The sequence below is a fragment of the Manis javanica genome, chromosome 5 (genome assembly GCF_040802235.1).
Source record: "Manis javanica isolate MJ-LG chromosome 5, MJ_LKY, whole genome shotgun sequence".
Lineage (NCBI taxonomy): Eukaryota > Metazoa > Chordata > Mammalia > Pholidota > Manidae > Manis > Manis javanica.
The window spans coordinates 64,873,453-64,899,467 of record NC_133160.1 but is presented as its reverse complement, the minus strand read 5'-3'; the positions used below and the strand labels follow the sequence as shown (position 1 = coordinate 64,899,467).

The window sequence follows — 26,015 nt, the reverse complement described above, 5'->3', positions numbered from 1 at the left end:
AGACAGTCAGAAAAGATGTATCTGATAAGCTGACATTTGAGCAGAAACATGAAAGAAGTGAGAGTGCAAGCCATGTGACTATATTTAGAAGTGTTCAGGAAAGAGAGCACAGCATGTACAGATGCCCTGAGGCAGAAGTCTGCTTGCTGTATTCTAGAAAGAGCAAGGAAACAAGTGCACCTAGGTTGAAGTTACAAGGAAGAGCAATCAGGGACCAGACTCTGAAAGGTTTTATTGACTCTTGGGGGGATTACACTTCTACTTTGTAAGATGGACACCACTGGAAGGTTTTCAGCCGAGGAGTTCATAATCTTAGTCTTTAAGAGGATTGCTCTGGCTATCATTTTGAGAATAGGCATATACTTATGTATCAGGAATGGTATTAAAATGCTTTGTCTTCTTCCACGTCTTACTTCAGAAATCACCCCTTCTACTTGCTTTTCCTAAGCTTTATTATCTAGAAGTGCTTAATTTCTTTATTGCTAGTGTCATTCATAATCTTCTATGTTGAATTTTTTCCATAGACTAAATTATCTCCAAGGACAGTAATTTTAGAAAGTATACACACAATGCCTGTAAATATTTGTTGATTGAATGAATAGTAGTTAGCGGTAGTTACAACTGAAATCATGGAAGCTACTTTCTTGAAAAACATGAAATAGTATTTTGATGAAAGTGTTATTCTATACTTGCTTTTATAAGCAGAATTACATTTAAATGCAGCAATTAAAAACAGCAACTATATTTTTCAAAGCATTTACCTATATTCACTCATTTAATCCTCACAAAACTCTGTGACTAGGTATTATTAATATCACTCTCTTCCAGGTGGGAAACTGGTTAGGCAAATAATGGTTAGGTAATTTCCACGAGGTTACTTAGCTGTTAAATGACAGAGCCAGGATTTAGATCCAAGCAGTCTGGCCTTACTGAATACAGTTAATTTTTTTATTAGATCATAAACTGGTAGAATGTGAAAAACAATTTTGGGGACCAACATAGTATTACCAGCTGTGAGCAAACACATTTTTAAAACTTCTAACATTTGTTCCAACCACTGTTCCATTACTTATGAAGGTTTCTCAAATTCTGATTTTCAGTAACCAATTTTAAAATAATTGATTTTAAAACATTATTTATTAATTGTTTTAATTCATTTCTGTATAATGAGAAGTAGAATCATGGTACATTAATATGAAAGTACCATGGGAACAGACTTAATGTTTATTTCCTGTTTAGGGCCTGTATATCTTTGGGATCAAGAACTCGAGCCATTGGAAATGCAGCTAAGAGCCAGGTAACTTGTTAACGTAGATGTTTTGATTTATAGGAAAAATTAATAGAATCTTGGTAACTAAGCTCCCATTTTATGTAATTAAGAGTGAAAAAAAGACAATGAATATGACAGATCCTAACATTGTTGTATTTTATTAGATATATTTTGCATTAGATTGTAAAATGTCTTGAATTTTCTTTTACAGGCTTTTTAGGTGTAGGTGAAGTTAGTGTGTAGTACCATATTAATCAGTTATTCCCTGTGTTGTCAGTTTTTATGATATCCTATCTAGAATATACATTTCAGCAATATATGAGTAGTATCTTTGTAAAAGAAGGTAGGAAAAATGAACTAATTTCCAAAGTAACCAGTGTGGCTACCACTACTTTACATGGAAGCTGTTTAAGTATTCATATTTCTAAGCCTCTGAGATACTTATGAGTAGAACATTTTCACTTTTAACATTACATGCTATAGGTTCATTTTCTTTGGACTTTATTGCCTTGAAGCAAGAGCCCTTAATAATTACTTGTTACATTTTAATATATACCTGGGACCTCTTTTTTTTGTTACAAAATAACTGTTTAATGGGACCTTTTTCCCCATGACTTTATAGGAATAAGTGACTCATTTTTCCAGGATACTTTTTCTCATAGTTTTTGTCAAGGTTATTTTATAATTGGTGTATATATGAACATGTTTTTATCTTTTTTTCTACTTTGATATTGTAGATAAACAACTGTTGAGTTTATTCCAGACTGACCCCATCACTAAAGTTTACATCTCACATTCTGGCTGATCTTTTAAGTATATCATAGATACCAGTCTCTGAAGAAAGTAAACTATAAAAAACTAGAGAGATTGGCATGGTAATTCAGCTTGTCTGTAGTTTTCTTCTCAGGAATGACAATCAAGCTCTATTTGTCTTTTAACGTCACTTAAGAGAGCAACAGTGAGATCTCAGTAATATTCTGTAGTTTTAACTACATGTTCTTGGGTTAAAAAAAAGCTTTGCCAAAATATAAGCCATTTACAAATAACGATACTTTAACTTAGCACCATGCTGCATGGAAGGAGTTTTTCTAGCCTAGGAGCAATTTTCAGCAATGGGAACACTATAGTAGTACATGAGAAATTTCACAAAGAATGAGATATTGAGTAGAAAAGAAAAATGGGGTAATAGAAAACATAGTTTAAGTAAAAACACAAAAATGAAAGTGGAAAGAAATAAAAAAATGAATGTCTTAACTCACTAGAGCCAAAGTGTTAATGAAAACCAGAGAGATGAATTATAGGTTTTCATTGTATTTGAAAAGTTTTATTCTTTTGTTTTTGAAGACACTACTTTTAAATCTTACATTCCTAGGATAGGAGGAGTACTTGGGAGACAGTAGTTAAGAGTGTACATTCTCATTGTATACTTTTACTATCAGTTGGAAAACAGAAAAATAAATAATTGTGTGTAATTCTGAACTTGGAGGTATACGATAAAGAGACTTGGTTCTCAAGTGTTAACAAAGTGTTTATTTTGCATTCTCTAAGTAACTGATGAAATAAAAGTGTTTACTGCCAACAGATAGTAACGAATGTAAGAAATACAATTCATGGCTTCAAAAAGCTTCATGGGCGATCATTTGATGATCCCATTGTGCAAACTGAAAAGATCAGGCTTCCCTATGAGCTGCAAAAGATGCCTAATGGAAGTACAGGAGTTAAGGTAAGCTTTATATTCCCGGAGTGCAAACATATATAAAATTAAAGAAACCAAATATGATAATATTGCCTATTTTTAATTTAATGTTTTTCTTCTGGATGCAGTACATATATTCTAACAGATACAGGCAATTTTTGTAATAAGCTTTAGTGAGTGCAAAAAAATTCTAATTTGTATAATCTTTTTAATCCAAACAATACTGTTATTGTCAAGGAAAAATGATTATATGAAGAACTTAAATGAGGTTATATGAGGTGAACTATTTTTACAAGATAAATGCAGAGGCATATGTGATTTAGAAAAGTAGACGCCAGAAGTATGTTAATTGCTACAATGAGTTTTCCTTAATTTAGAAGAATCTTATAGCATCTTATAAGTATTAAAGCAAACTCTTCCAAGTAAGAGATGATTCTGGATTTTTAATTCTATGTCCTGAGACAGTAGACTATAAATTAGTTAACAAAAACATGTTTCTGTTGATTTTTTAAAAACTAATAGCATACTTCGAAGTACATGGATTTATCATTTGACCCAGCAATTTCACTCTTAGGTATACAGCTGCCCCTTGAACAACATGAGGGTTAGGGGCACTGACTCCCGTACAGTCTGCATAGAACTTTTGACTCCCCCAAAACTAAACTACTAATGGCCTACTGTTGACTGGATGCCTAAATGATAACATAAACAGTGTATTATCACATAAATTTTTAATGTCATATGTATTATATACTGAATTCTTACAGTAAAGTTAGAGAAAAGAAATTATTTTTTTCAAATTATCACAAATCTCCAAAAATTTTCCCAATATACTTACTGAAAAAAACCGCATTTAAGTGGACCTTCATATCAAACCCACATTGCTCAATGGTCAACTGTATATTTGTTGAAAAAAATTCACATATGAGTGAACCTGTGCAGTTCAAACCCATGTTATTCAAGGGTCACCTGTATACACAATAAAATTGAGCCATATGTACGTACAAGAACTTGTACACATATGTTTGTTATAGCATTATTCATAGTAGCCAAAAGGTAAAAGCAACCCAAGTGCCCACCAGCTGATGAGTGGATAAACAAAATCTCTGCACTGGAATTTATTTGACCATAAAAAGGTGTGAAGCAAAGGTATGCACTATTACATGGATAAACCTTGGAAACATGCTAAGTGAAAAAAAACAGATACAAAAGACCACATATTACATGATTCCACTTACGTGGATGTCCAGAATCAGGCAAATCAATAGACCAGAAAATAGATTTGTGTTTGCTAGGGGTTAAGGGAAATGGGGAGTGACTGCTAATTGGTACATGATTTCTTTTTAGGGTGATGAAAATGTAGTATAATTAGTGGTGATAAATGCACAACTTTGTGAATATACTAAAAATCATTAAATTGTACACTTCATAAGGATGAACTTTATGCTGTATGAATTACATCTCAAAACTATTTTAATAACTTTTTGAACTTTTTATGTTTTAATGCTATGCACATATTTCCATTTTTACAAGAGGGTTCTGATTACACAATGAATGATGAATTGTAAGGAGACATAAGGCTGTTAAAACAGTTCAAAAAAGATACCTTGAGAGGCTAAAAACAAGGAGACAAATTGTAATTTTACCTTATGGTAAAATTTATGGGTCAAGATTTATGACTAGGAAGCTGGATTGGTTATGATAGCAATAAATGAGATAATATTCATATATCCTTTAGATATAAATTCTGGTTAATGACTGTTGGAGCAATGTAACTCTAAACTACTTAAATTCTTTTGCTTCTGTTCTTTAAAAGGAAAATTAAAAATGTTTTGTAAATAGTTTGAGAAAAACAAATTTTTTTATAGAAAGCTAAAACCTAATTTTTGAGTGATAATTTTTATGCAGTCAAGCAATTGCATGTAAACTAGTTGAAGAGGCTTTGAAAACAGTTTTGTGTTGAAGTAAGTTTCCTCATGTTTTAATGATTGAAGATCTTTATTTTAGCATTTGACTCCTCAAGCATTTTGTCCATTTATTTTTTGAGACATTTCTCTGAATATACTTTGGTGTTTTTTCCTTCTAACTTTTATATTCTTTTACAAAAGAATATTGTGCCTCCTGCAAAACTAAGACCATGTTTAAGATTCTCCTATTTCAGTGTGCTTGATTTCTTCCCATGTTTAAAGGGAGTAATTTCATACAATATTTGGGTTGAACTTACCTGTAAGTTGATTTGGAAAAAAATGGATATCAAATATTAGTTCTCTTTCAAAGTAAATCTTGTATCATTATATGTACATATTTATACAAACCTACAAACATACATACATGGTACTGTTTGAGAGAAAAGTTCTATAAAGCTCTTCTAAAGTTCAATGCTAGAGAATAAAATTACTCACTTTTCTGGGAATACAGAGATAAAAGACAGCCTTTTCCTTAATAGATTAAATGTAGCTATTAGGTTCTTTGGTAACTTTGTATTGCTTATAAATTTTGTGATTGCCATTATAAAAGGGTTTGGTTACTTAAATAAAGCCCAGGTCCTGCAGTACTCCTTGGTCATTGTAAAGTTTCATTTTATGTGCTGAATGTAACTTAGTTTTAAACGTGTGTGTAAGATGAAAAGGTTATTTAGTCAAAAGAATACATTTTAAATTTCATATATATATACATTTCTAATGTTCATAATTATCCCCACAAACCTTAGAGGAATGGATATTATATATATATTTTTTTTAGATAAGGAAATTTTCTTTTTTTCCCTGATGTGCTCATTTCACTTTCCCAAAATTGTATGACTAATGGTTTCATTTTAAACCCAGGCAGAGCTCTTAACTTTCAAAAGAAAAATTTGGTCTTTTTATCCTTTATTGCTTGCTTGGAAAGCAAATGATAAAAATGTTTTTGTGGAAGGTGAAGATTTAGAGCAAGAAAGACAGTTTTGAAAATAAATTGTGAAAGGCACTAGAACTTTAGGAAAAAAATTAGAACTTAGATCTGTTTTTGGAATATGACTTCCTTGAGCAAGAACTTTGCCCTTTCCCCTTTTGTATATTCATCATGTATAGAGTAGATGCTCCTAACATACTTGTTGGATGAATAAATGACTTTTAGTAAGTATCTCAACTTTTGGTTTTAGGTACGGTATCTAGAAGAAGAGAGACCTTTTGCAATTGAACAAGTTACTGGAATGCTGTTGGCCAAACTTAAAGAGACTTCAGAAAATGCCTTGAAGAAACCAGTGGCTGACTGTGTGATTTCAGTAGGTTTTAACTTCAGTAATGAATACCCTTGAATCATAGTTTCCAGTGTATTAATGGTATATTGAAATATTTCTTTCCCTTTTCTTTACTCTTTTTGCCTTTATCTAGCAAAAACCCAAATCCATTTTTATTTTTATGTTAAAAAAAAAAACACCCTATTTGGTAAAGTTCAAGATTGAGTTTCCCGTAAAGTCAATTGTGGTAATCAGTAAATCTTTGGGAAAAAAAAAAACCAGAAAACAAAAACTAATGTATGTGATTTGTTAGTGACTACTGTACTTGCCACTTATCCCTAAGAATCTTTCCAGGTAACACTTCTAACCTCTAGGGAACTTAACATTTTATGACACAGGTTGAAAGTTCCTAGTTGGGAATTTGAGATTGTGTATTTTCTGTATCAGAAAGAAAATATCTTTTTTTTTAATGATAAATTGGATATATTTAATGAGTATACTTTCAGAAGTTTTGACATATGCATACACCTATGCAACTGTCAATCACAATCAATAAATGTACTTTATCACCTTCCAAAATTTCCTTATACCTTTTAAAAAAAATTATATGTGTATAACATGATGCTTTGATACACATATTGTACATTGTGAAATGATTACTACAGTTAAGTAATTAACATGTCCCTCTTAGTTTTGTCCCTGTGGTGAGAGCACTTGAGATATGCTACCTTAGCAAATTTTTAGTATATAATACAATATTAACTACAGATGCCATGCTGTGCGTTAGATTTCTAGAACCTTACTCATCCTACGGAACCAAAATTTTGTATCCTCTGGCCAATACCTCCACATTTCTCCCACGTTCCTGCCCCTGGTAACCACCATTCTACTCTGTGCTTTTATAAATTTGACTTCTGTATATTCCACATACAAGTGAGAGAGTGTAGTATTTCTTTTCAGAAAGAAAAGATCTTTAAGGATTCTTAACAAAACATTTAATTATTTATCTTATCTCTTGAGATCCCATTATATATTGATAAGTTAATGTTGTCACCTAAATGTGAATATATTCTTGATACTTTTAAACTTGAGTGTAACATAAATTCAACAGTCTCATGTCATCAGAAAAATAGAATCAGATTATGAACTACTCAGTGAATTTAATAGATTTTTTTCATAGGTATTTGGAATTTTTTAAATGAAAGAAAAATATTAGAGCTTAATGTTTTGTTTTCCAGCCATTTAGTAATAGTAAATAATAGCTTACCATTGGTGAGGCACTGTAATAGTCATTTAATATGTATTAGCCATTTAATTTTCAGAAAAACTATGAGATAGAATATTATTAACCCAAATTTTATATATTAAAAAACTGAGACACAAAGAAGTTAAATAACTTGCTCAAAATCAACATAGCTAATAAGTCTATAGATCCAGAATAGTTTATTTCCAAGCCTGTGCTAATGACTCTTCCATTATACATCATTTAAAGTGTCAGAATGGTGCAGATTTTAAAACCCCTTCTTAAATTCAAATCCATCTCTAGCTATTTAACTATACCTGATATTATTTTCATGTCAGAAGTTAGTATCAGAATATAGAGCATTATGAATTTCTTGGCCATAATAACTTTTTAGTTAGTGCAGCAGACAAACACCATTGTGAGCTATACAAAGGGAAGTATTTTCTCTGTTTTATGTGTTACTGTACACCTAGAAAAGCACCTGGTGTACAAGTGCTCAGTAAGTATTAAATAAACTACACATTATAATTTGGAATATTGTCAGAAGGATAGTACCAAAATCATGATAAACAAACTTATCAAAATTCAAGTTATTTTCCTGTTACATGTTACATGAAATTTCTAAATTCAAAAAGCAATAAAATTGGGGAAGACTACTTAAAACTTAATATTAGAAGAGCCCCATTCATTTTGTTCATGAGTATACTTAATTAGCTTTTTAGAGGTCTGTCTGTAGACCAAATCAAAGTACTTCTTAGTTTGATAGAATTAAGTATATGTAAATCTTAAGTTAAAACCTGAGTTCAAAGAAACTCATGCTCATCATAAACCCCCTGCAATATAGTCCCCCCATGCCTTTGAAATGTTAACTATTATAAACATTTGAGATTACATCCTTCTAGTAGCATATGCATAAACAAAAATGAAATCATGTTATACATGTCTTTTTATTTTTAATATAATACAGTATTCAGTGATAATCCAGATCTGATTCTTTCTTCTCACAGCTACATAGTATTCCATTATATTGCTATACAATAATATATTTAATCAATCTCATTTTAACAGACTCCTGTATTTTTAGTTTTCTATTATTAAAGATGAGCAAATAGATTTTTTCATAGACCAGACTAACACAAAAATGATTTAGATTAACATGTTGTGAATATTCTGTGAAATTATTCCACCTTACTAATTGTTTTAAATTTGTGTTCATACTTTAGGTCAACACTTTATGGTACAGAAATTGCCAAACATAAGAAAAAAAAATTTTTTTTTCTCATTTTTATTTAGGGCGCCACTCTTTGCCTGAAGCTGTACATGAGTTTTAGTGCAATTATTTTACATTTTCAATTGATGAAATGTTTAAATAAAATCTAGTATAAACTAATATACTTAATTATTGTTTTAAATATCAGATTCCTAGCTTTTTCACTGATACTGAGAGAAGATCTGTGATGGCCGCAGCCCAAGTTGCAGGTTTAAATTGTTTAAGGTTGATGAATGAAACTACTGCAGGTGAGCACTTTATAATTTGAAATCACTGTCAGAAAAATACTGTTAACAGTTTTTCTAATTAAAACATTTTTTTAACTCTATTATATACTGCTTCTTGTAAACTTGTCATTTTGTAGTACAACATTTTGGCAGAGGTTAAACAGGCCTTAACACTGGCTGTAAGTAGAGAAAAATAAAACTTAAAACATAATTAACCACATCACAAAAAATTAATTTACTTTAATAATTTGTAATATTCTATGTATTAAACTGCACGATCAAAGTGACTTCATCTGTTCTCTGAATGATTGCTATCCTGGAATTAACCTAATTCTTTTTTTGTACACAGTTGCACTAGCATATGGAATTTATAAACAGGATCTTCCCCCATTAGATGAGAAACCAAGAAATGTAATATTTATTGATATGGGACATTCTGCCTACCAGGTCTCAGTTTGTGCTTTTAACAAAGGAAAACTTAAAGTAAGTACATAATACTTGATTTAAAAAGTCATTGATTAAAGATTTATTTATTTAACTTTAACAGTTAAGAGCACATAAGACTATTTAGAGAAGACTTTAAGAGCACAAAAGACTATAGAGAGAACTATATATAAGTCTGTTAAATCCTGGCTCTGCCACTTAAAAACTGATCTTGAAAAAATTTCAGGTTCCTCACCTGATGATAGTATCAATAACTACTTCACACAGTTTTTGAGGACAAAATGAATTAAGGCATCTGAAATGCTTAGAATGCCATATATTAGAGACTAAAATGTGTGTGTTAGCTATTTTTTATTATTGTTGAAGTGCTAAGTCAGCTCTCAGCATAAATTGCATATTTGTCTATAAATATACTTAGGAAACATTTTCTAAAGTGTTTCTCATTGTTTTTAAAAACCTTCATATGCAGGAGTCCTAATGATGTGGCATTATTTTCTTCTATGTGCTTAAATCTTGTAGTCTATATTTGGTTTTATATCCATTCTTACATTGATTATCTTATCCAAACTTAATGCATACTTTCTCTCCATTATGTGTGTAGAATTTACTTAGAAGATGAAATGCTTTAGGTTATCCAACACTTTTCAGAGCCTTTTATCTTATACTTTATATTATTATAATATTCTTGTAATAAGAAAATTAAAGGGAAAGAGTTCATACTGAATATAAGGTAGTTTAAGTTGACTTAATCCTTGGTGGTCTTGAATTTTAACTTAATTTAAAAAGAATTATTTTTCTTCCTTCCTTTTTAGTAGATAACTTAGTGATCTATAATATTTAGAACCTAGACACCTTTGAAAGTCTGATAAAAGCTATGCCCTTTCTCTCCAGAAGGATGCACATTTGTGCTTATCACATAGCAACACAACTTGCATTTAATTTGGATTTGGGGTGACACTGAACCTCATGAGAAGGCTATCTATGGATTCTCCATGCTAGTCTGTGGAATGACAGCCTAGGCATATTATGCTCACATCCTACTGCGATGTTATGGCTATTCCACCACCCATTCTCATGGAAAAAAAAAATCAATGAACCGCACCAACAATGGGATTCTGTTTCTTTAGTAGTGACTGTTATAAGTAGTCGTTTGTGCCCTCTGCTGGGAGGAGAGAGACTGAAACTTGATGTCTTTGTCCTTTATTTTCAAGAGCTGTAGTGTTGAAGTTCTGTGACTTACCATCTCTTCTATCTGACTAACTAGCAGGGGCTTACAGCTCAACAAGCTTATTACATTAAATGCTTGTCTCTCCTCTTCTCTCTCTTTCTGTCTTGTTAGCTCTGTGTATGTGTGTGTTTGATCTCTCATGTGTTCTTTAGTTTCTAATATATTTTTATAAAAATAGCTTGGCTTTTATAAAAATAAAAGAAATCCTTCCATTTACAACAATATGGATGGATCTAGAGGGTATTATGCTCAGTGAAATAATATAGCAGAGAAAGACAAATACCAAATAATTTCACTTATTTGTGGAGTATTAAAAAAAAGCAAAACAGCAGGAACAAAATAGCAATAGATTCATAGGCACCAAGAAGGGACTAGTGGTTACCAAGGGGAAGGGGTTAGAAAGGATTGGAGGTAGAGGGAAGGGGATAAAAACGCACAATAATTCACAATCACAATATAAGAAGGCTTACATTGGTCACGGGGTCAGTAGTTCAGCACAAATGCAGTTAATGGTTCTGTCTATCTATCTTACTACGTTGATAGACAGTGACCATGCTAGAGGGGGTGAGGATTTAATAATATGGGTAACTATTGAACCACTGTATTGTATATTTCAAGTCAACATAAGATTGTAAGATTGTATATCAATGGTACTTTAATAAAACAAAAATAGCCTGGCTTTAAAAAAAAAAAAGCCAGAAGGTCTAATTCTTCCTAATCTATAAATTGACCAATTACAATATTTCAGATTTAATTTTTGGATTGGCTTTTCTTGATTGTTTTATCTTTGGTTACGTGCTGTAGGATTGTTTCTTTGCTCTTTTAAACTTCGTTTTTGACCTACCTGGTCAGTGCTTTTGTAGAACCAGAGGATATGAGATTATAATAAAGTTTTAGTTGTAACTCAATTATTTCAGAATTAAAATTATTTTTTAAATTATATATGGTTCTATAACTTAAAGCAGATAATTTAGAGTGGTAAGTATTGGCTAAATATAAGTCATAGTTAATATAAGGGATTCCAGATTTGGCACCTCTATATGATTTTTGACAAGTTCTTTGACTCTGATTTTAATTTTAAAAGATTTTTTTCTTTTTTTTTTGAAAGCATTTATATTTCTGAAAATTCAGTTCTGATTTTTCAATTAAACAGGTCTTGGCTACAACCTTTGATCCATATTTGGGTGGCAGGAACTTTGATGAGGCTTTAGTAAACTACTTCTGTGATGAGTTCAAGACCAAATACAAGATAAATGTGAAAGAAAACTCTCGAGCCTTGTTGCGCTTATATCAGGAATGTGAGAAACTAAAGAAGCTAATGAGTGCAAATGCATCAGATCTTCCACTGAACATTGAGTGTTTCATGAATGACCTTGATGTCTCTAGTAAAATGAACAGGTACCATGTATGTTTTCAGTTTGAGAAATGCTTATTTTCTCATGTTTAGATCATGTCTGATTTGTTTCATTCTGTTATTTTAGAAGATATGCCCAGTTTTTATATCCCAAAATAATCAATTTTATTTGATTTTCCCACAGGGCTCAATTTGAACAATTATGTGCTTCCCTCTTTGCCAGGGTTGAACCACCATTAAAAGCAGTAATGGAGCAAGCTAGTAAGTGTACTTTACTGAACCATCAAAAATATACCATAGTATTACTCACTTGAATGGGGTAGGAAATGGTAAAAGCAGTAAAAACTTAATGTGTTTTTTTTTAAGAGATATTATAACTCATTCTTTACTCATAAGCATAGGGTACTAGAAATCTGGGTTTCTGAGAACTCCTGGCTCATTTTATTGTTTGTATTATAAAACTAATGCTAGTTACATTTGAAGGTTTTATATGTAAGTATATAAAAGATTCTAAGATAAAACTAAAAGTAGAAAAAGGGATATAAATGCTTTCTGTTGAAATTTTTGGTAATCAACCAAAAAAACCTTCTGTGGGGATTTATAAGATGAAAGTTAGAAAAATTGAAGAACTCTGAAGAGTCCCTTTAAAGTGCATGAGATACTTCTCCATTGTTACTCTATAACTGCACTGAACCAAATGCAGTGCCTGACAGATATTTTTTATTTTTTGCCTTTTTCCAAAATTTGTTTTTATGTTCTTTCCATTTAATCTTGTTTTGTGTAAATAAAAAAAATCTACTTTTAAAAAAAGTACTTTGCAGGAATGTGACTATCTTATTTTACTATATTACTCAATTTTTTATACAGACTATTTTTCTCAGAAACGTTTTATTTTTCAGACTTACAACGTGAAGACATAAATAGTATAGAAATTGTAGGGGGAGCAACACGAATTCCTGCAGTGAAGGAACAAATCACTAAATTCTTTCTTAAAGACATAAGTACCACATTAAATGCCGATGAAGCTGTTGCAAGAGGATGTGCATTACAGGTATGATTATTACCACTTTTTTTCTTTTTATTTAGAAAAGGTCTGTTTTGCCAGAAATATGGTGATAGGCCTGGAGGGACTGTTTACTATTATCCGTTCCAATCCACTTGTCAATAGGCTAACATTAAGTGGATTGAAATTCTTGATAAGTAAGATACTTGTGTCTTTCTAATTAATATCTTTAAACTATCATAGGACAATATATCTGTAAGTGAACTGAAAGAACATTTATTTTATGAATTCTTTAATTTAAAATACTTTTTTGAGATTTAAAAATATTTTATGTTAACTTTTACAAGGTCACAAAGATTACTCTCACATTTTAAAATTTTAACTATGTACCTAAAAACTAATTTTTAAAATGTAACAGTTTTATTACAAGGACTTTATTAAGCAGTTCAGTCAAGGTAATCTAGGCTTTGTTTTGTGTATGTTGATTTATTTATGCTATACATCTTATTTTCAGTGTGCGATTCTCTCACCAGCATTTAAAGTGCGTGAATTTTCCATAACAGACCTTGTTCCCTATTCAATCACATTGAGATGGAAAACCTCTTTTGAAGATGGAACCGGGTAAGTGACTTTTAAAGCCTTGGTTAGAGCTTATCATAAATAACCAACTGAACCTACTTTTCCAAATAAAAGAAATTTACCCTTTTTAAAAATTCTCACTTTTAAATAAAGTGTTACATAAAAGAATATGGAAATGATGTATAATCTGTAAACTATAATGGTATATACTTTTTAATTAGTATTAATAAAAATAAAATATTCTTATTTTCAAATAAAAATCAACAGCTCTAGAAGTATAAAAACCTGCATTTGCCATATTCCAACTCTTAGGGAGCCCATTTTACAAAGGTAACCATTATTAACAGCTAGATGTATATTTATCCAGTCATTTTCTTTGAATTTCCAAAAATAAAAGCATGCACTTTTTAAAATATATACATGATCATCTGTATATCTCCAGTGCAACTTGCTTTTAAAACAATGTTATATATTACCTTTCCATGTCAACAGACAATAATTTTTCCATAATTGTATGTGCCATAATTAATGTAACCAATACACTATAAAGTGTAATTATTTTCTGTTACAAGCAGTGCTATTAGGTACATCATTGAACACATATTGTTTAGTTTAATTTTTTTTTCTCCTTAGTTCTGTTTGGTATATCTGTAAGATGACTGTGTAGGACTGAAATTGAGCAGAGGGGTTTATAAACATTATTTTAACTAACTGCTGAATTATTCACTAAAAAGATTATACGAATTTATATTTCTGTTAACATTGTATGAGATTACCTGTTTTACCTCATTTTCTCTTTTGGTTTTGAATTTAACATTCTGATAGTAAAAAGTAGTACTTTGTTGTTAAATTTGCATTTCTGACTGTTGTGAGTTACAATCTTTTCATGCTTTTATTGACGTTTACATTTTCTTTCCCATGAATGGCCAGGGACTTAAATAGCATGCTTCCCTACCAAAATAAAAATTCGCATTTCCAATATTACATTTGACTACTTTTCAGAAGCATAGCTTATACAACCAACTAAACATGTATTTAGGTTTTGAAGTTCCTTTTAAAATTGTGTATTCTATACATCCCCACTCCCAAGAAGTTGAAATTTTTGAACCAATTTAGAAAATAGAGGGAGGGGACACTCAAGATGGTGGCATGAGTAGGGCGGTGGAAATCTCCTCCCAAAACCATATATATTTTGAAAATACAGCAAATACAACTATTCCTAAAAGAGAGACCAGAAGATACAGTACAACAGCCAGGATAAATCTACATTTGTGTGAACTCAGCATCTCACGAAAAGAGTAAGATACAAAACCATGACCCGGTGAGACTCGAGCACTTACCCTACCCCAGCTCACCAGTGGGGGGGAAAGAATCAGAGTGGTGAGGGAGTGGAAGCACAGGACTGCTAAATAACTATCCCTAGTAATCTGCTCTGTGAGCACAGACACACACTACATGGTGTACTGGATATTAGAAAAAGGGAAAAGTAAAATCTGAGATGGAGACTGCGAGCAGGTCCCCACAACCAGCTCCCATGGGACGAAAGAAAAGTGGACACTTAAAAAGTCTTAAAGGGACAAAGGTTTAACAGGTGGACAAAATCGTCCCGGCACACTCAGCGCAGCAGGCTGGTATGTTAAGTAACTTCAGGTACCCTAGGCCCTTGTGTAGGAGCGCAGCTCTGAAGTCCCTCACAGCAATAAACAGCCTGTCATTCATTCCCCCCCCCGCTGGCACTGCAAGCAAGCCGGCTGACCCACCACTGCTGTGAACCACCCAGCAAGCAGCCCTGCCCACATCAACCACACAGAGTCTTCTCCCAGCGCGCAGGTAACCAGGCCAGATCCAGAGGCTACTGCGTATGCGCAGCTGCCCGTCACAGGCAGAGGAAGCTGACGCAAGGTCCAGAAGGCATGAAGGGGCTCCGTTCTCGCAAGAGAACACACCCGGCACATATGTGACCTCCACAGTGCCCTAGGCTATCCTGAGGGCCACCCTGCACACGGCAGCTCAGAGGATTAACCCAGAGACAGCTCCCTGTGTGCGGGTAACCAGTACAGGCAGTGGAGAAGGGCAAGATGACCAGCAAGCAGGAAGGGACTTTGTTTTCCCAGCTGACACACGCACCACTTGTGGTGATAACTTCTATCGCCATGAAAGGCAGAAGAACCTGGTCCAGCCAAAATCATTCAAACAAACCAGGGAGAGGGCCTGGCGAGATAGATATAACCAAACTTCCTGAAAAAGAATTCAAAATAAAATCCATAACCATGCTGATGGAGCTGCACAGAAATATGCAAGAGCTAAGGGAAGAAGTCAGGAGGGAGATAACAGAAATGAAACAATCAATGGGAAGACTTAAGAGCAGACTGGATGAGGTGCAAGAGACTGTTAATGGAATAGAAATCAGAGAACAGGAATATAGAGAAGCTGAGGCAGAGATAAAAAGATCTCTTGGAATGAAAGAGAATTCAGAGAACTGTGTAACAAATTCAAACGGAACAATATTCACATTATAGACGGTACCAGAAGAAGAAGAGAAAAAAAGGGATAGAAAGTGTCTTTGAAGAAAAAATTGAAGAAAACTTACCTAAACTTGGGAAGGAAATGGTCTCTCAGACCATGGAGGCCCACAGATCTCTCAAAACAAGGGACCCAAGGAGGACAACACCAAGACATATAATATTAAATTGGCAAAGATCAAAGAAAAGGACAGGGCATTAAAGGCAGCCAGAGAGAGAAAAAAGATCACCTACAAAGGAAAACCCATCAGGTTATCATCAGACTTCTCAACAGAAACCTTACAGGCCATAAAAGAATGGCATGATATATTTAATGCAATGAAACAGAAGGGCTTTTGAAGCAAGAATACTGTATCCAGCAAGATTATCATTTAAATTTAAAGGAGGAATTGAACAATTACCAGATGAGCAAAAGTTAAAGGAATTTACCTCCCAAAAACCACCTCTACAGGGTATTTTAAAGGGATTGCTCTAGAAGGAAGTACTCCTAAGGCTAAATAGATGTCGACAGAGAAAATAAAATCACAGCAAAGAAAGAAGACAAACCAAATACTAACTAAAGTCAAAAAATAAAATCAGCTATCCACAAAGGCAGTCAAGGAAAATGCAAAAAAGTACAGAATAAAACACCTAACATAGAAAGAATGGAGGTTGAAGAAGGAGAGAAATAAAGAATCATCAGAGTGTATTTATACTAGCATAATAAGTGAGTTAAAGTTAGATGGTTAGATAGTAAAGAAGCTGCCCTTGAAGATTTGGTAACCACGAATCAAAAGCTTGCAATGGCAATAAGTACATATTGATAATCACCCTAAATGTAAATAGACTGAATGCGCCAATCAAAAGACATAGAGTAATAGAATGGATAAAAAAGCAAGACCCATTGATAAGCTGCTTACAAGCAACTCACCTCAAACCCGAAGACATACACAGACTAAAAGTGAAGGGATGGAAAAACATATTTCATGAAAACAATAGGGAGAAAAAAGCAGGTGTTGCAGTACTTGTATTAGACAAAGTAGACTTTAAAACAAAGAAAGTAACAAGAGATAAAGAAGGACATTACATAATGATAAAGGGGGCCGTCCAAAAAGAGGATATAACCATTACAAATGTCTATGCACCCAACACAGGAGCACCAACATTTGTGAAACGAATACTAACAGAATTAAAAGAGGAAATAGAATGCAATGCATTCATTTTATGAGACTTCAAGACACCACTCACTCCAAAGGACAGATCAAACAGACAGAAAATAAGTAAGGACACAGAGGCACTGAACAACAGACTAGAACAGATGGACCTAACAGACATCTATAGAGGTCTACATCCAAAAGCAGCAGGACACACATTCTTCTCAAGTGCACATGGAACATTTTCCAGAATAGACCACATACTAGGCCACAAAAAGAGCCTCAGTAAATTCCAAAAGATTGAAATTTTACCAGCCTACATCTCAGATCACAAAGGTATAAAACTAGAAATAAATTGTACAAATAAAGAAAAAAGGCTCACAAACACATTGAGGCTTAACAACATGCTCCTAAATAATCAGTGGATCAATGACCAAATTAAAACAGAGATCAAGCAATATATATGGAGACAAAGAACAATGACAACACAATGCCCCAACTTCTGTGGGATGCAGCAAAGGCAGTGCTAAGAGGAAAGTATATAGCAATTCAGGCCTACTTAAGAAGGAAGAACAATCCCAGATGAATAGTCTAAATTCATAACTATTGAAACTGGAAAAAGAAGAACAAATGAAGCCCAAAGTCAGCAGAAGGAGGGACATAATAAAGATCAGAGAATAAATAAATAAAATTGAGAAGAATAAAACAATTGAAAAAAATCAAACCAAGAGCTGGTTCTTTGAGAAAATAAACAAAATAGATAAATCCTTAGCCAGACTTATTAAGAGAAAAAGAGAATTTACATACATAAATAGAATCAGAAATGAGAAAGGAAAAACATGACAGACACCACAGAAATACAAAGAATTATTAGAGAATGCTATGAAAATCTATATGCTAACAAGCTGGATAATCTAGATGAAATGGACAAATTTCTAGAAAAATACAACATTCCAAAACTTACCAAAGAAGAAACAGAAAACCTAAACAGACCATTTACCAGCAACGAAACTGAAACAATAATTAAAAAACTACCTAAGAACAAAATTCCCGAAATTCCCGGGCCAGATGGATTCACCACTGAAGTTTATCAGACATTTAGAGAAGACATAATACCCACTGTCCTTAAAGTTTTCCAAAAAATAGAAGAGGAGGGAATACTTCCAAACTCATTCTATGAAGCCAGCATCACTCTAATACCAAAACCAGGCAAAGGCACCACAAAAAAAGAAAATTACACACCAATATCCCTGATGAACATAGATGCAAAAATACTAAACAAAATATTAGCAAACTGAATTCAAAAACACATCAAGAGGATCATACACTATGTTCAAGCAGGATTCATCTCAGGGATGCAAGGATCATAGAACATTTGAAAATCCGTCAACATCATCCACCACATCAACAAAAAGAAGGACAAAACCCACATGATCATCTCCATAGATGCTGAAAAAGCATTTGACAAAATTCAACATCCATTCATGATAAAAACTCTCAACAAAATGGGTATAGAGGGTAAGTACCTCTACATAATAAAGGCCATATATGACAGACCCACAGCCAACATCTTACTTAACAGTGAGAAGCTGAAAGCTTTTCACCTAACATCGGAAATGAGACAGGGATGCCCATTCTCCCCACTTTTATTCAACATAGTACTGGAGGTCCTGGCCATGGTAAACAGACAATAGAAGGAAAGGGCATCAAGATTGGTAAGGAAAAAGTCAAACTGTCACTATTTGCAGATGACATGATATTGTACATAAAAAACCCTAAAGCCTCCACTCCAAAACTACTAGAACTAATATCTGTATTAAGCAAAGTAGCAGGATACAAAATTAATACACAGAAATCTGTTGCCTTCCTATACACTAATGATGAACTAGCAGAAAGAGAAATCAGAAAAACAATTCCATTCATAATTGCATCAAAAAGAATAAAATACCTAGGAATAAACCTAACCGAGGAAGTGAAAGCCCTATACCCTGAAAACTATGGGACACTCTTAGAATAAATAAAAGAGGATACTAACAAATGGAAACTCATCCCTTCCTCTTGGCTAGGAAGAATTAATATTGTCAAAATGGCCATCCTGCCTAAAGCAATCTATAGATTCAATGCAATCCCTATCAAAATACCAACAGCATTCTTCAACAAACTGGAACAAATAGTTCTAAAATTCATATGGAACCACAAAAGACCCCAAATAGCCAAAGCAATCCTGAGAAGGAAGACAAAAGCAGGGGGATCTTGCTTCCCAACTGCAAGCTCTACTACAAAGCCACAGTAATCAAGACAGTTTGTTACTGGCACAAGAACAGACCCACAGACCAGTGGAACAGAATAGAGAGTCCTGGTATTAACCCAAACATATGTGGTCAATTCATATACGATAAAGGAGCCATGGATATACAATGGGGAAATGACAGCCTCTTCAACAGCTGGTGTTGGCAAAACTGGACGGCTACATGTAAGAGAATGAACCTGGATCATTTTCTAACACCATACACAAAAGTAAGTTCGAAATGGGTCAAAGACCTGAATGTAAGTCATGAAACCATAAAACTCTTAGAAAAAAAACATAGACAGAAATCTCTTGAACATGAACATGAGCAACTTCTTCATGAACATATATCCCTGAGCAAGGGAAACAAAAGCAAAAATGAACAAGTGGGACTATATCAAGCTGAAAAGCTTCTGTACAGCAAAGGACACCATCAATAGAACAAAAAGGTACCCTACAGTATGGGAGAATATATTCATAAACGACATATCTGGTAAGGGGTTGACATCCAAATATATAAAGAGGTCACGCACCTCAACAAACAAAAAGCAAATAATCCAATTAAATGGGCAGAAATTCAGATGCCCAACAGGCACATGTAAAGATGCTCCACATCACTAATCATCAGAGAAATGCAAATAAAATCACAGTGAGGTATCACCTCATACTAGTTAGGATGGCCACCATCCAAAAAACAAACAACAAATGTTGGCAAGGACGTGGAGAAAGGGGAACACTCCTACACTCCTGGTGGGAATGTAAATTAGTTCAACCTTTGTGGAAAGCAGTATGGAGGTTCCTCAAAAAACTAAAAAATAGAAATATCATTTGACCCAGGAATTCCACTCCTAGAAATTTACCCTAAGAATGCAGGAGCCCAGTCTCAAAAAGACATATGCACCCCTATTTTTATCGCAGCACTATTTACAATAGCCAAGAAATGGAAGCAACCTGAGTGTCCATCAGTAGATGAATGGATAAAGAAGATATGGTACATATACACAGTGGAATATTATTCAGACACAAGAAGAAAACAAATCCTACCATTTGCAACAACATGGATGGAGCTAGAGGGTATTATGCTCAGTGAAATAAGCCAGGCGGAGAAAGACAAGTACCAAACGATTTCACTCATATGTGGAATACAAGAACAAAGGGAAAACTAAAGGAACAAAACAGCAGCAGAATCACAGAACCCAAGAATGGACTAACAGTTACCAAAGGGAAAGGGACTGGGGAGGATGGGTGGGAAGGGAGGGGGAGAGGAAAGGGGGCATTATGATTAGTATGTATAATGGGGGGGAGGGGGCACAGGGAGGGCTGTGCAACACAGAGAAGACAAGTAGTGATTCTACAGCATCTTACTATGCTGATGGACAGTGACTAATGGAGTATGTGGGGGGGACTTGGTGAAGGGGGGAGTCTAGTAAACATAATGTTCCTCATGTAATTGTAGATTAATGATACCAAAAAAACAAACAAACAAAAAAAAAACAGCAGCAGACTTACAGAACCCAAGAATGGACTAACAGTTACAAAAGGGAAAGGGACTGGGGAGGATGGGTGGGAAGGGAGGGATATGGGGGTAATGGGGCATTACAATTAGCACACATAATGTAAGGGTGGGGGCAAAGGGAGGGTTGTCTAACACAAAGTGACAAGTAGTGATTCTATAGCTTCTTACCATACTGATGGACAGTGACTGTAATAAGGTATGTGATGGGGACTTGCTAATGGGGGGAGTCTAGTAACCGTAATGTTGGTCCACGTAATTGTTCATTAATGATACCAAAAGAAAAAAAATAGAGATTATTAATCTTATCTGAATGTTTTGCAAAGCATTTAGATAATATGTGTTAATGTCAATTTTGAGGCAATATTGTTTTTTAATTTCAGTTAAAAATAATGATCCAAAAAATATTATATGAAACATATGTGGAGTTCAATTGAAAAGTAAGCATATTCTAGTGACTACAATAACAAAGTAAAAGGTAATGATAGGTTGTGAAAACTAGGAAAAAGGGTAAGATCCATGAATGTGTGATATTGAAATGTTTCATAATGAATAGGATCCTGATACAGTATTAAAGAGTGAGTTTTTGGTTCACTATAAACCAGTATGGTTTATAAACCACTTCTGTTATACTGTGTGAGGAATAGGAATTGCTATGTTGCTATGTAGGTTTTAAAGCATACTGTACTGGAGAAGAAAAAATACTATAAAGGATATAATTATATCAAGTGAAAAAATCGGAATACAGATTGCAGACCAAAGTATCAATGTAAATTTATAGAGTAGATAGCTGTACTGTGGTTATACTAGAGAATATCCCTATTAGGAAATAAATGAAGTATTTAAGTTCATAATATATGTAACACCCTCAGTTGGTTCAGAAAAGGGTATGCACAGAGTATGTATATTCAAATAATGAAACATGGGGTAAAATGTTAACAATAGCAAATCTAGGTAAAAGATACATAGATGTTTCTTGTTTTTATTTTTGTACCTTTCTGTATGTTTTAGATACCCAAATAAAAGGATTTGTTTAAGGGAACTAGAATAAAATGGGTTACATATGACAAAGATTTAGTAAGCTAATGAATAAGTTTTGGCCCTCAAATGTGAGCAAAGAAGTAATCCCAAGGTATTGTTCTTGAATATGCCTGTTTGCAGGTAGTTTTTCCTCTTTTCAGGAGGATAGAATTGTTACTCTGACATACATTCTAAAAACTTTGAGCCATAAACCTATCAAAATACATGTTTATAACAAAACAAATAATCTCTAATTGCTTATAAATTGAGAATGAGATGGATTCTGTACTTAGGTTCATAGGCAGTTTTGTATTTTGTTTTTAACTGTCTTCCCATTTCATTTTAGAGAATGTGAAGTATTCTGTAAGAACCATCCTGCCCCATTCTCCAAAGTCATTACCTTCCACAAGAAGGAACCATTTGAACTAGAAGCATTTTATACTAATTTACATGAGGTGCCTTATCCTGATCCAAGAATTGGTAAGAGAGCTCAGGAAAACATTTTCATAAATTTTTGCCTTCTATGAATAAATGTTAATTACTGAATCAAGGAAACAAACTTATGTTTCAGCTAAGCCAGCATTGGATTTCTGAAGAAAGACATTCATCCTTTTTTCTAAACTTATACTTTTTAGTGCTCAGAGTTTATTTTTGGAATAACAGCATGTTTGAGTATTTTTAATTCATTTTGACCTCTCTGTTTAAAATCCTCTATAATTGGCCTGAAAGGTTTGGATGGGATTTTTTTAAATGGAAAACCTCTTTAATTATAAATTGAAATTGTGCTGCCAGACTGATCATATATTCTGATTTTAAACTTTAAATTCACTGGCAATAACTATGAAGAGTGTCATGTGGTTAATGTGAAAGTGACAATAGAAGACTCATACATTGTAATTGAGTAATCCTTTTAGGAGATACAGAACAACATAGATTTTATAATACTTAAAAGGGAAGAAATAATTTTTAAGTTTTAGTACTGCTTTTAAAGATAGACTAAAAAGGGACAATGTAAATATTGCCATAATTTAACAGTATAAATAAATTATTAAAGGTAATAATTGCTAGGGCTTCTGTAACTGGGTGGCTTAAACAAGTGTCTCACAATTCTGAAGGCTAGAAATCCAGATCAAAATGTTGGCAGGGTTGGTTCCTTCTCAGGGCTGTGAGGGAAGGATCTGCTCTAGGCCTCTGTCTGCTTGGCTAGCTGATGGCCATCTTCACGTTCACATGACCTTCTCCCTGTATGATCACGGACATAGAGCCCACCCTGATAACCTCATATTAACTTAATTACCTTTGTAGACCCTATCTCTGAACAAGGTCACCTTCTGAGGTACTGGAGAATAGACTTCAACATGTGAATTTAGAGGGGGAACACTGTGGATATCATTGTATATTTGAGGCCTTTCTAAAAATAAAACAATAGCTTTTATTTATTAAGTAGATTTCTTAAAGTGAAAAATTAATATCTCTAGGTTTTAACAACTAGATAACTTAGCAGTTTTGCTATTAGAAAAATCCAGAAATTTTTTTAAATTGCCTTATTTATGAATTACCAAGATGATCATGAGTTGCAAAGCTTATAGCAAATAGGTAATATCTATTTGGATTTCAAACTCAAATTGAGTTTTGTTTTTTTGCTTTTAGAGTAACAATATTACACTTAGAAGTTACATTCTTTTGGATCAGATTGTCCTTGGTTAAAATACCAACTCTCCTTTTTCCTAGCATGATGATTTCAGGCAGGTTGCTTAACTTGTCTAAGACTTAATACTAGGTTTATTTAAGGTATAAAAAATATCTGAAGGAAATGCCTGTCCCACAGTAATTAACTGGATGTGGTAATAATGTTATTATTTGCCAGCAATTCAAAAGAAAGGTGACAGTCCAATGATTGAATGAACAAATTGAATGAGTTAATCTGGGACCTATGTTCTGATCAAAGCTCTTTTTTTTCCTTAAGGGAGCTTCACTATTCAGAATGTTTTTTCACAGTCTGATGGTGATAGTTCCAAAGTAAAGGTTAAAGTTCGTGTTAATATCCATGGAATCTTCAGTGTGGCTAGTGCATCAGTAATTGAGAAGCAAAATGTTGACGGGGATCACAGTGATGCTCCTATGGAGACAGAGACTTCATTTAAGAATGAAAACAAAGATGATGTGGTATGTAGAAATTATATTTCAAGTTTCCTTTAATATATACTATATATAGTATCTTAATCATGACTGATACTTTTAGTAGTTGAAAATATTAATCTCTTGAGGTTTTGTTCTGAAGTTGTGCTGGAGGAATCAGTATCAATTTTTTTATAAAATCATCAAAAAATAATTCTGTTCCATGCAATCTTTCTTTCACATTGCAACATACTTTTTCAGAGGCTTGTGTGTCTTTCATAGTGTTACATGGATCATGTGCATATGTGCATTTGGAGTCATCTTTTCTATATTATTCTTTATTTCCATTTAAAGACACCTATCATGGCTAGCTTTTGAGTGTACAGATAAAATCAATTCAGACTGATAAATTTTCTACTGTGCACATGTATTTTCAGATTTGAAATACATGCTTAAAAATAGTTTTTCAGGGCTTAGTTTGGGAATATTTATGGTAGTTGAGCAGAAGAATGTGTTATATATTCAATGACATTAAAAGACAGATTTTTGATACTGTATTTCTTTATGAAAAGGTTATATGACTAACACTATTTACTCTTGGTGTACTATAGATAAAGGAATCTTAGGAGAATGTGATTATATTCTGTTACACATAGTTTTCACTTTTTATGTATAGTATTTACAAGTTATTTTTAATTGCATTTTTTCATGTCATAATTTGAGATCTGCCCTATATTTTTCATGGATTTTCTTTCATTAAATTTCAAGACACCTTCTCCCTTTTGTGAAGGTTGTCTTTTCGTTATTAGTTACATTTAAATTTTTTCTTCAAGATAAATGAGTTTCTGCTTTTCTTTAAAGTACTTTAACGATTATAGCATTTTCTTTCATTCTTCTTCCCATTTATTATTTGGATGTTACATCTTTCCTTCCTTGAATTGAGATAGAAATATCCTCATCTGTTGTCTGATCTGTGCAGATACAGTCAATTTTCCATAAATTAACAAGAGTTATGGGTGAAAAGTTAATTTTCCTAATTGTAGTTCATAATAACTTATGTCAGACATGTAAACTTAATCCACTAAGATGTATTTTTACTGAAATTGAGAATATTCTGTATGCCTTCTAGGACAAGTTCTTTATAACCATTCACTGTCTTCACCTCTTTTTCTTAAAAGTCTCTTCTGAGACCTTAGTTTTCTCTATAATGTTAGTGAATCCTGGACACTAAAAGCAAGAATAGTATGGCAGCTATTTTCTATCTCCCCTGGCATGTCTTATTTGCTTCTTTTGTCTGTGGACTTGAAATCCAGTTAGTCCTTTAGGATGATTGCTAATGTAAATTTAAAAGACTCACCTGTGAATAAAGTGTATGAATTTATGACATCTGCTTTGGCCACTCAAAAGACTTATTTGCTTATAAGAGTGTTTTTGGCTTACTAGAATATATCCAGGTAGTTGATGTTTCCATAAAAAGGATTTCTTCTAGATAAGTAAGACGTTCCTGAATATTCTTCTATAATTTATGTAATCAAGGGAAAAGGTAATTAACATAGATCATATAGTTGGTATTGTCAGCAAGCAAATTGACCTATCCCCTTTTAAGTCCCTACTGTAGCTGGCATAATAGGTGTTGAATAAATTATAGTTTATTTTCTTATCCTTGCTAATATAAGGAGTGATATTGAGTACCCAGTGTAGAAAACATCCTGTGTACTATATTTCTTATTGATTCTCTCCAGAGTTGTCTTCCTTAAGTCTATATCCAGACTTTTAAATAATTTATGTATCTTAAATACCGTATGTCATGAAATAGTCTCTCCCTTCCTCCAAAAACTGAACCAATTCAAATTAAACTATGGGAGCCTACTGTTTTAAGTTTTAGAGG

At 33.2% G+C, this 26,015-nt stretch overlaps 1 protein-coding gene across 1 annotated transcript in view; it reads left to right on the top strand.

Annotated features, from left to right (window-relative positions):
* Positions 1-26,015, top strand: part of HSPA4L (heat shock protein family A (Hsp70) member 4 like) — a 55,692-nt gene that overhangs the window by 6,923 nt on the left and 22,754 nt on the right. The window contains exons 2-12 of the mRNA XM_017658740.3: positions 1,240-1,297; positions 2,853-2,993; positions 6,109-6,231; positions 8,848-8,947; positions 9,276-9,409; positions 11,752-11,996; positions 12,137-12,213; positions 12,852-13,003; positions 13,470-13,576; positions 22,356-22,489; positions 23,976-24,175. Coding sequence (XP_017514229.1) covers positions 1,240-1,297; positions 2,853-2,993; positions 6,109-6,231; positions 8,848-8,947; positions 9,276-9,409; positions 11,752-11,996; positions 12,137-12,213; positions 12,852-13,003; positions 13,470-13,576; positions 22,356-22,489; positions 23,976-24,175 — 1,471 coding nt within the window. The remainder of the gene's footprint in view (positions 1-1,239; positions 1,298-2,852; positions 2,994-6,108; positions 6,232-8,847; positions 8,948-9,275; positions 9,410-11,751; positions 11,997-12,136; positions 12,214-12,851; positions 13,004-13,469; positions 13,577-22,355; positions 22,490-23,975; positions 24,176-26,015) is intronic.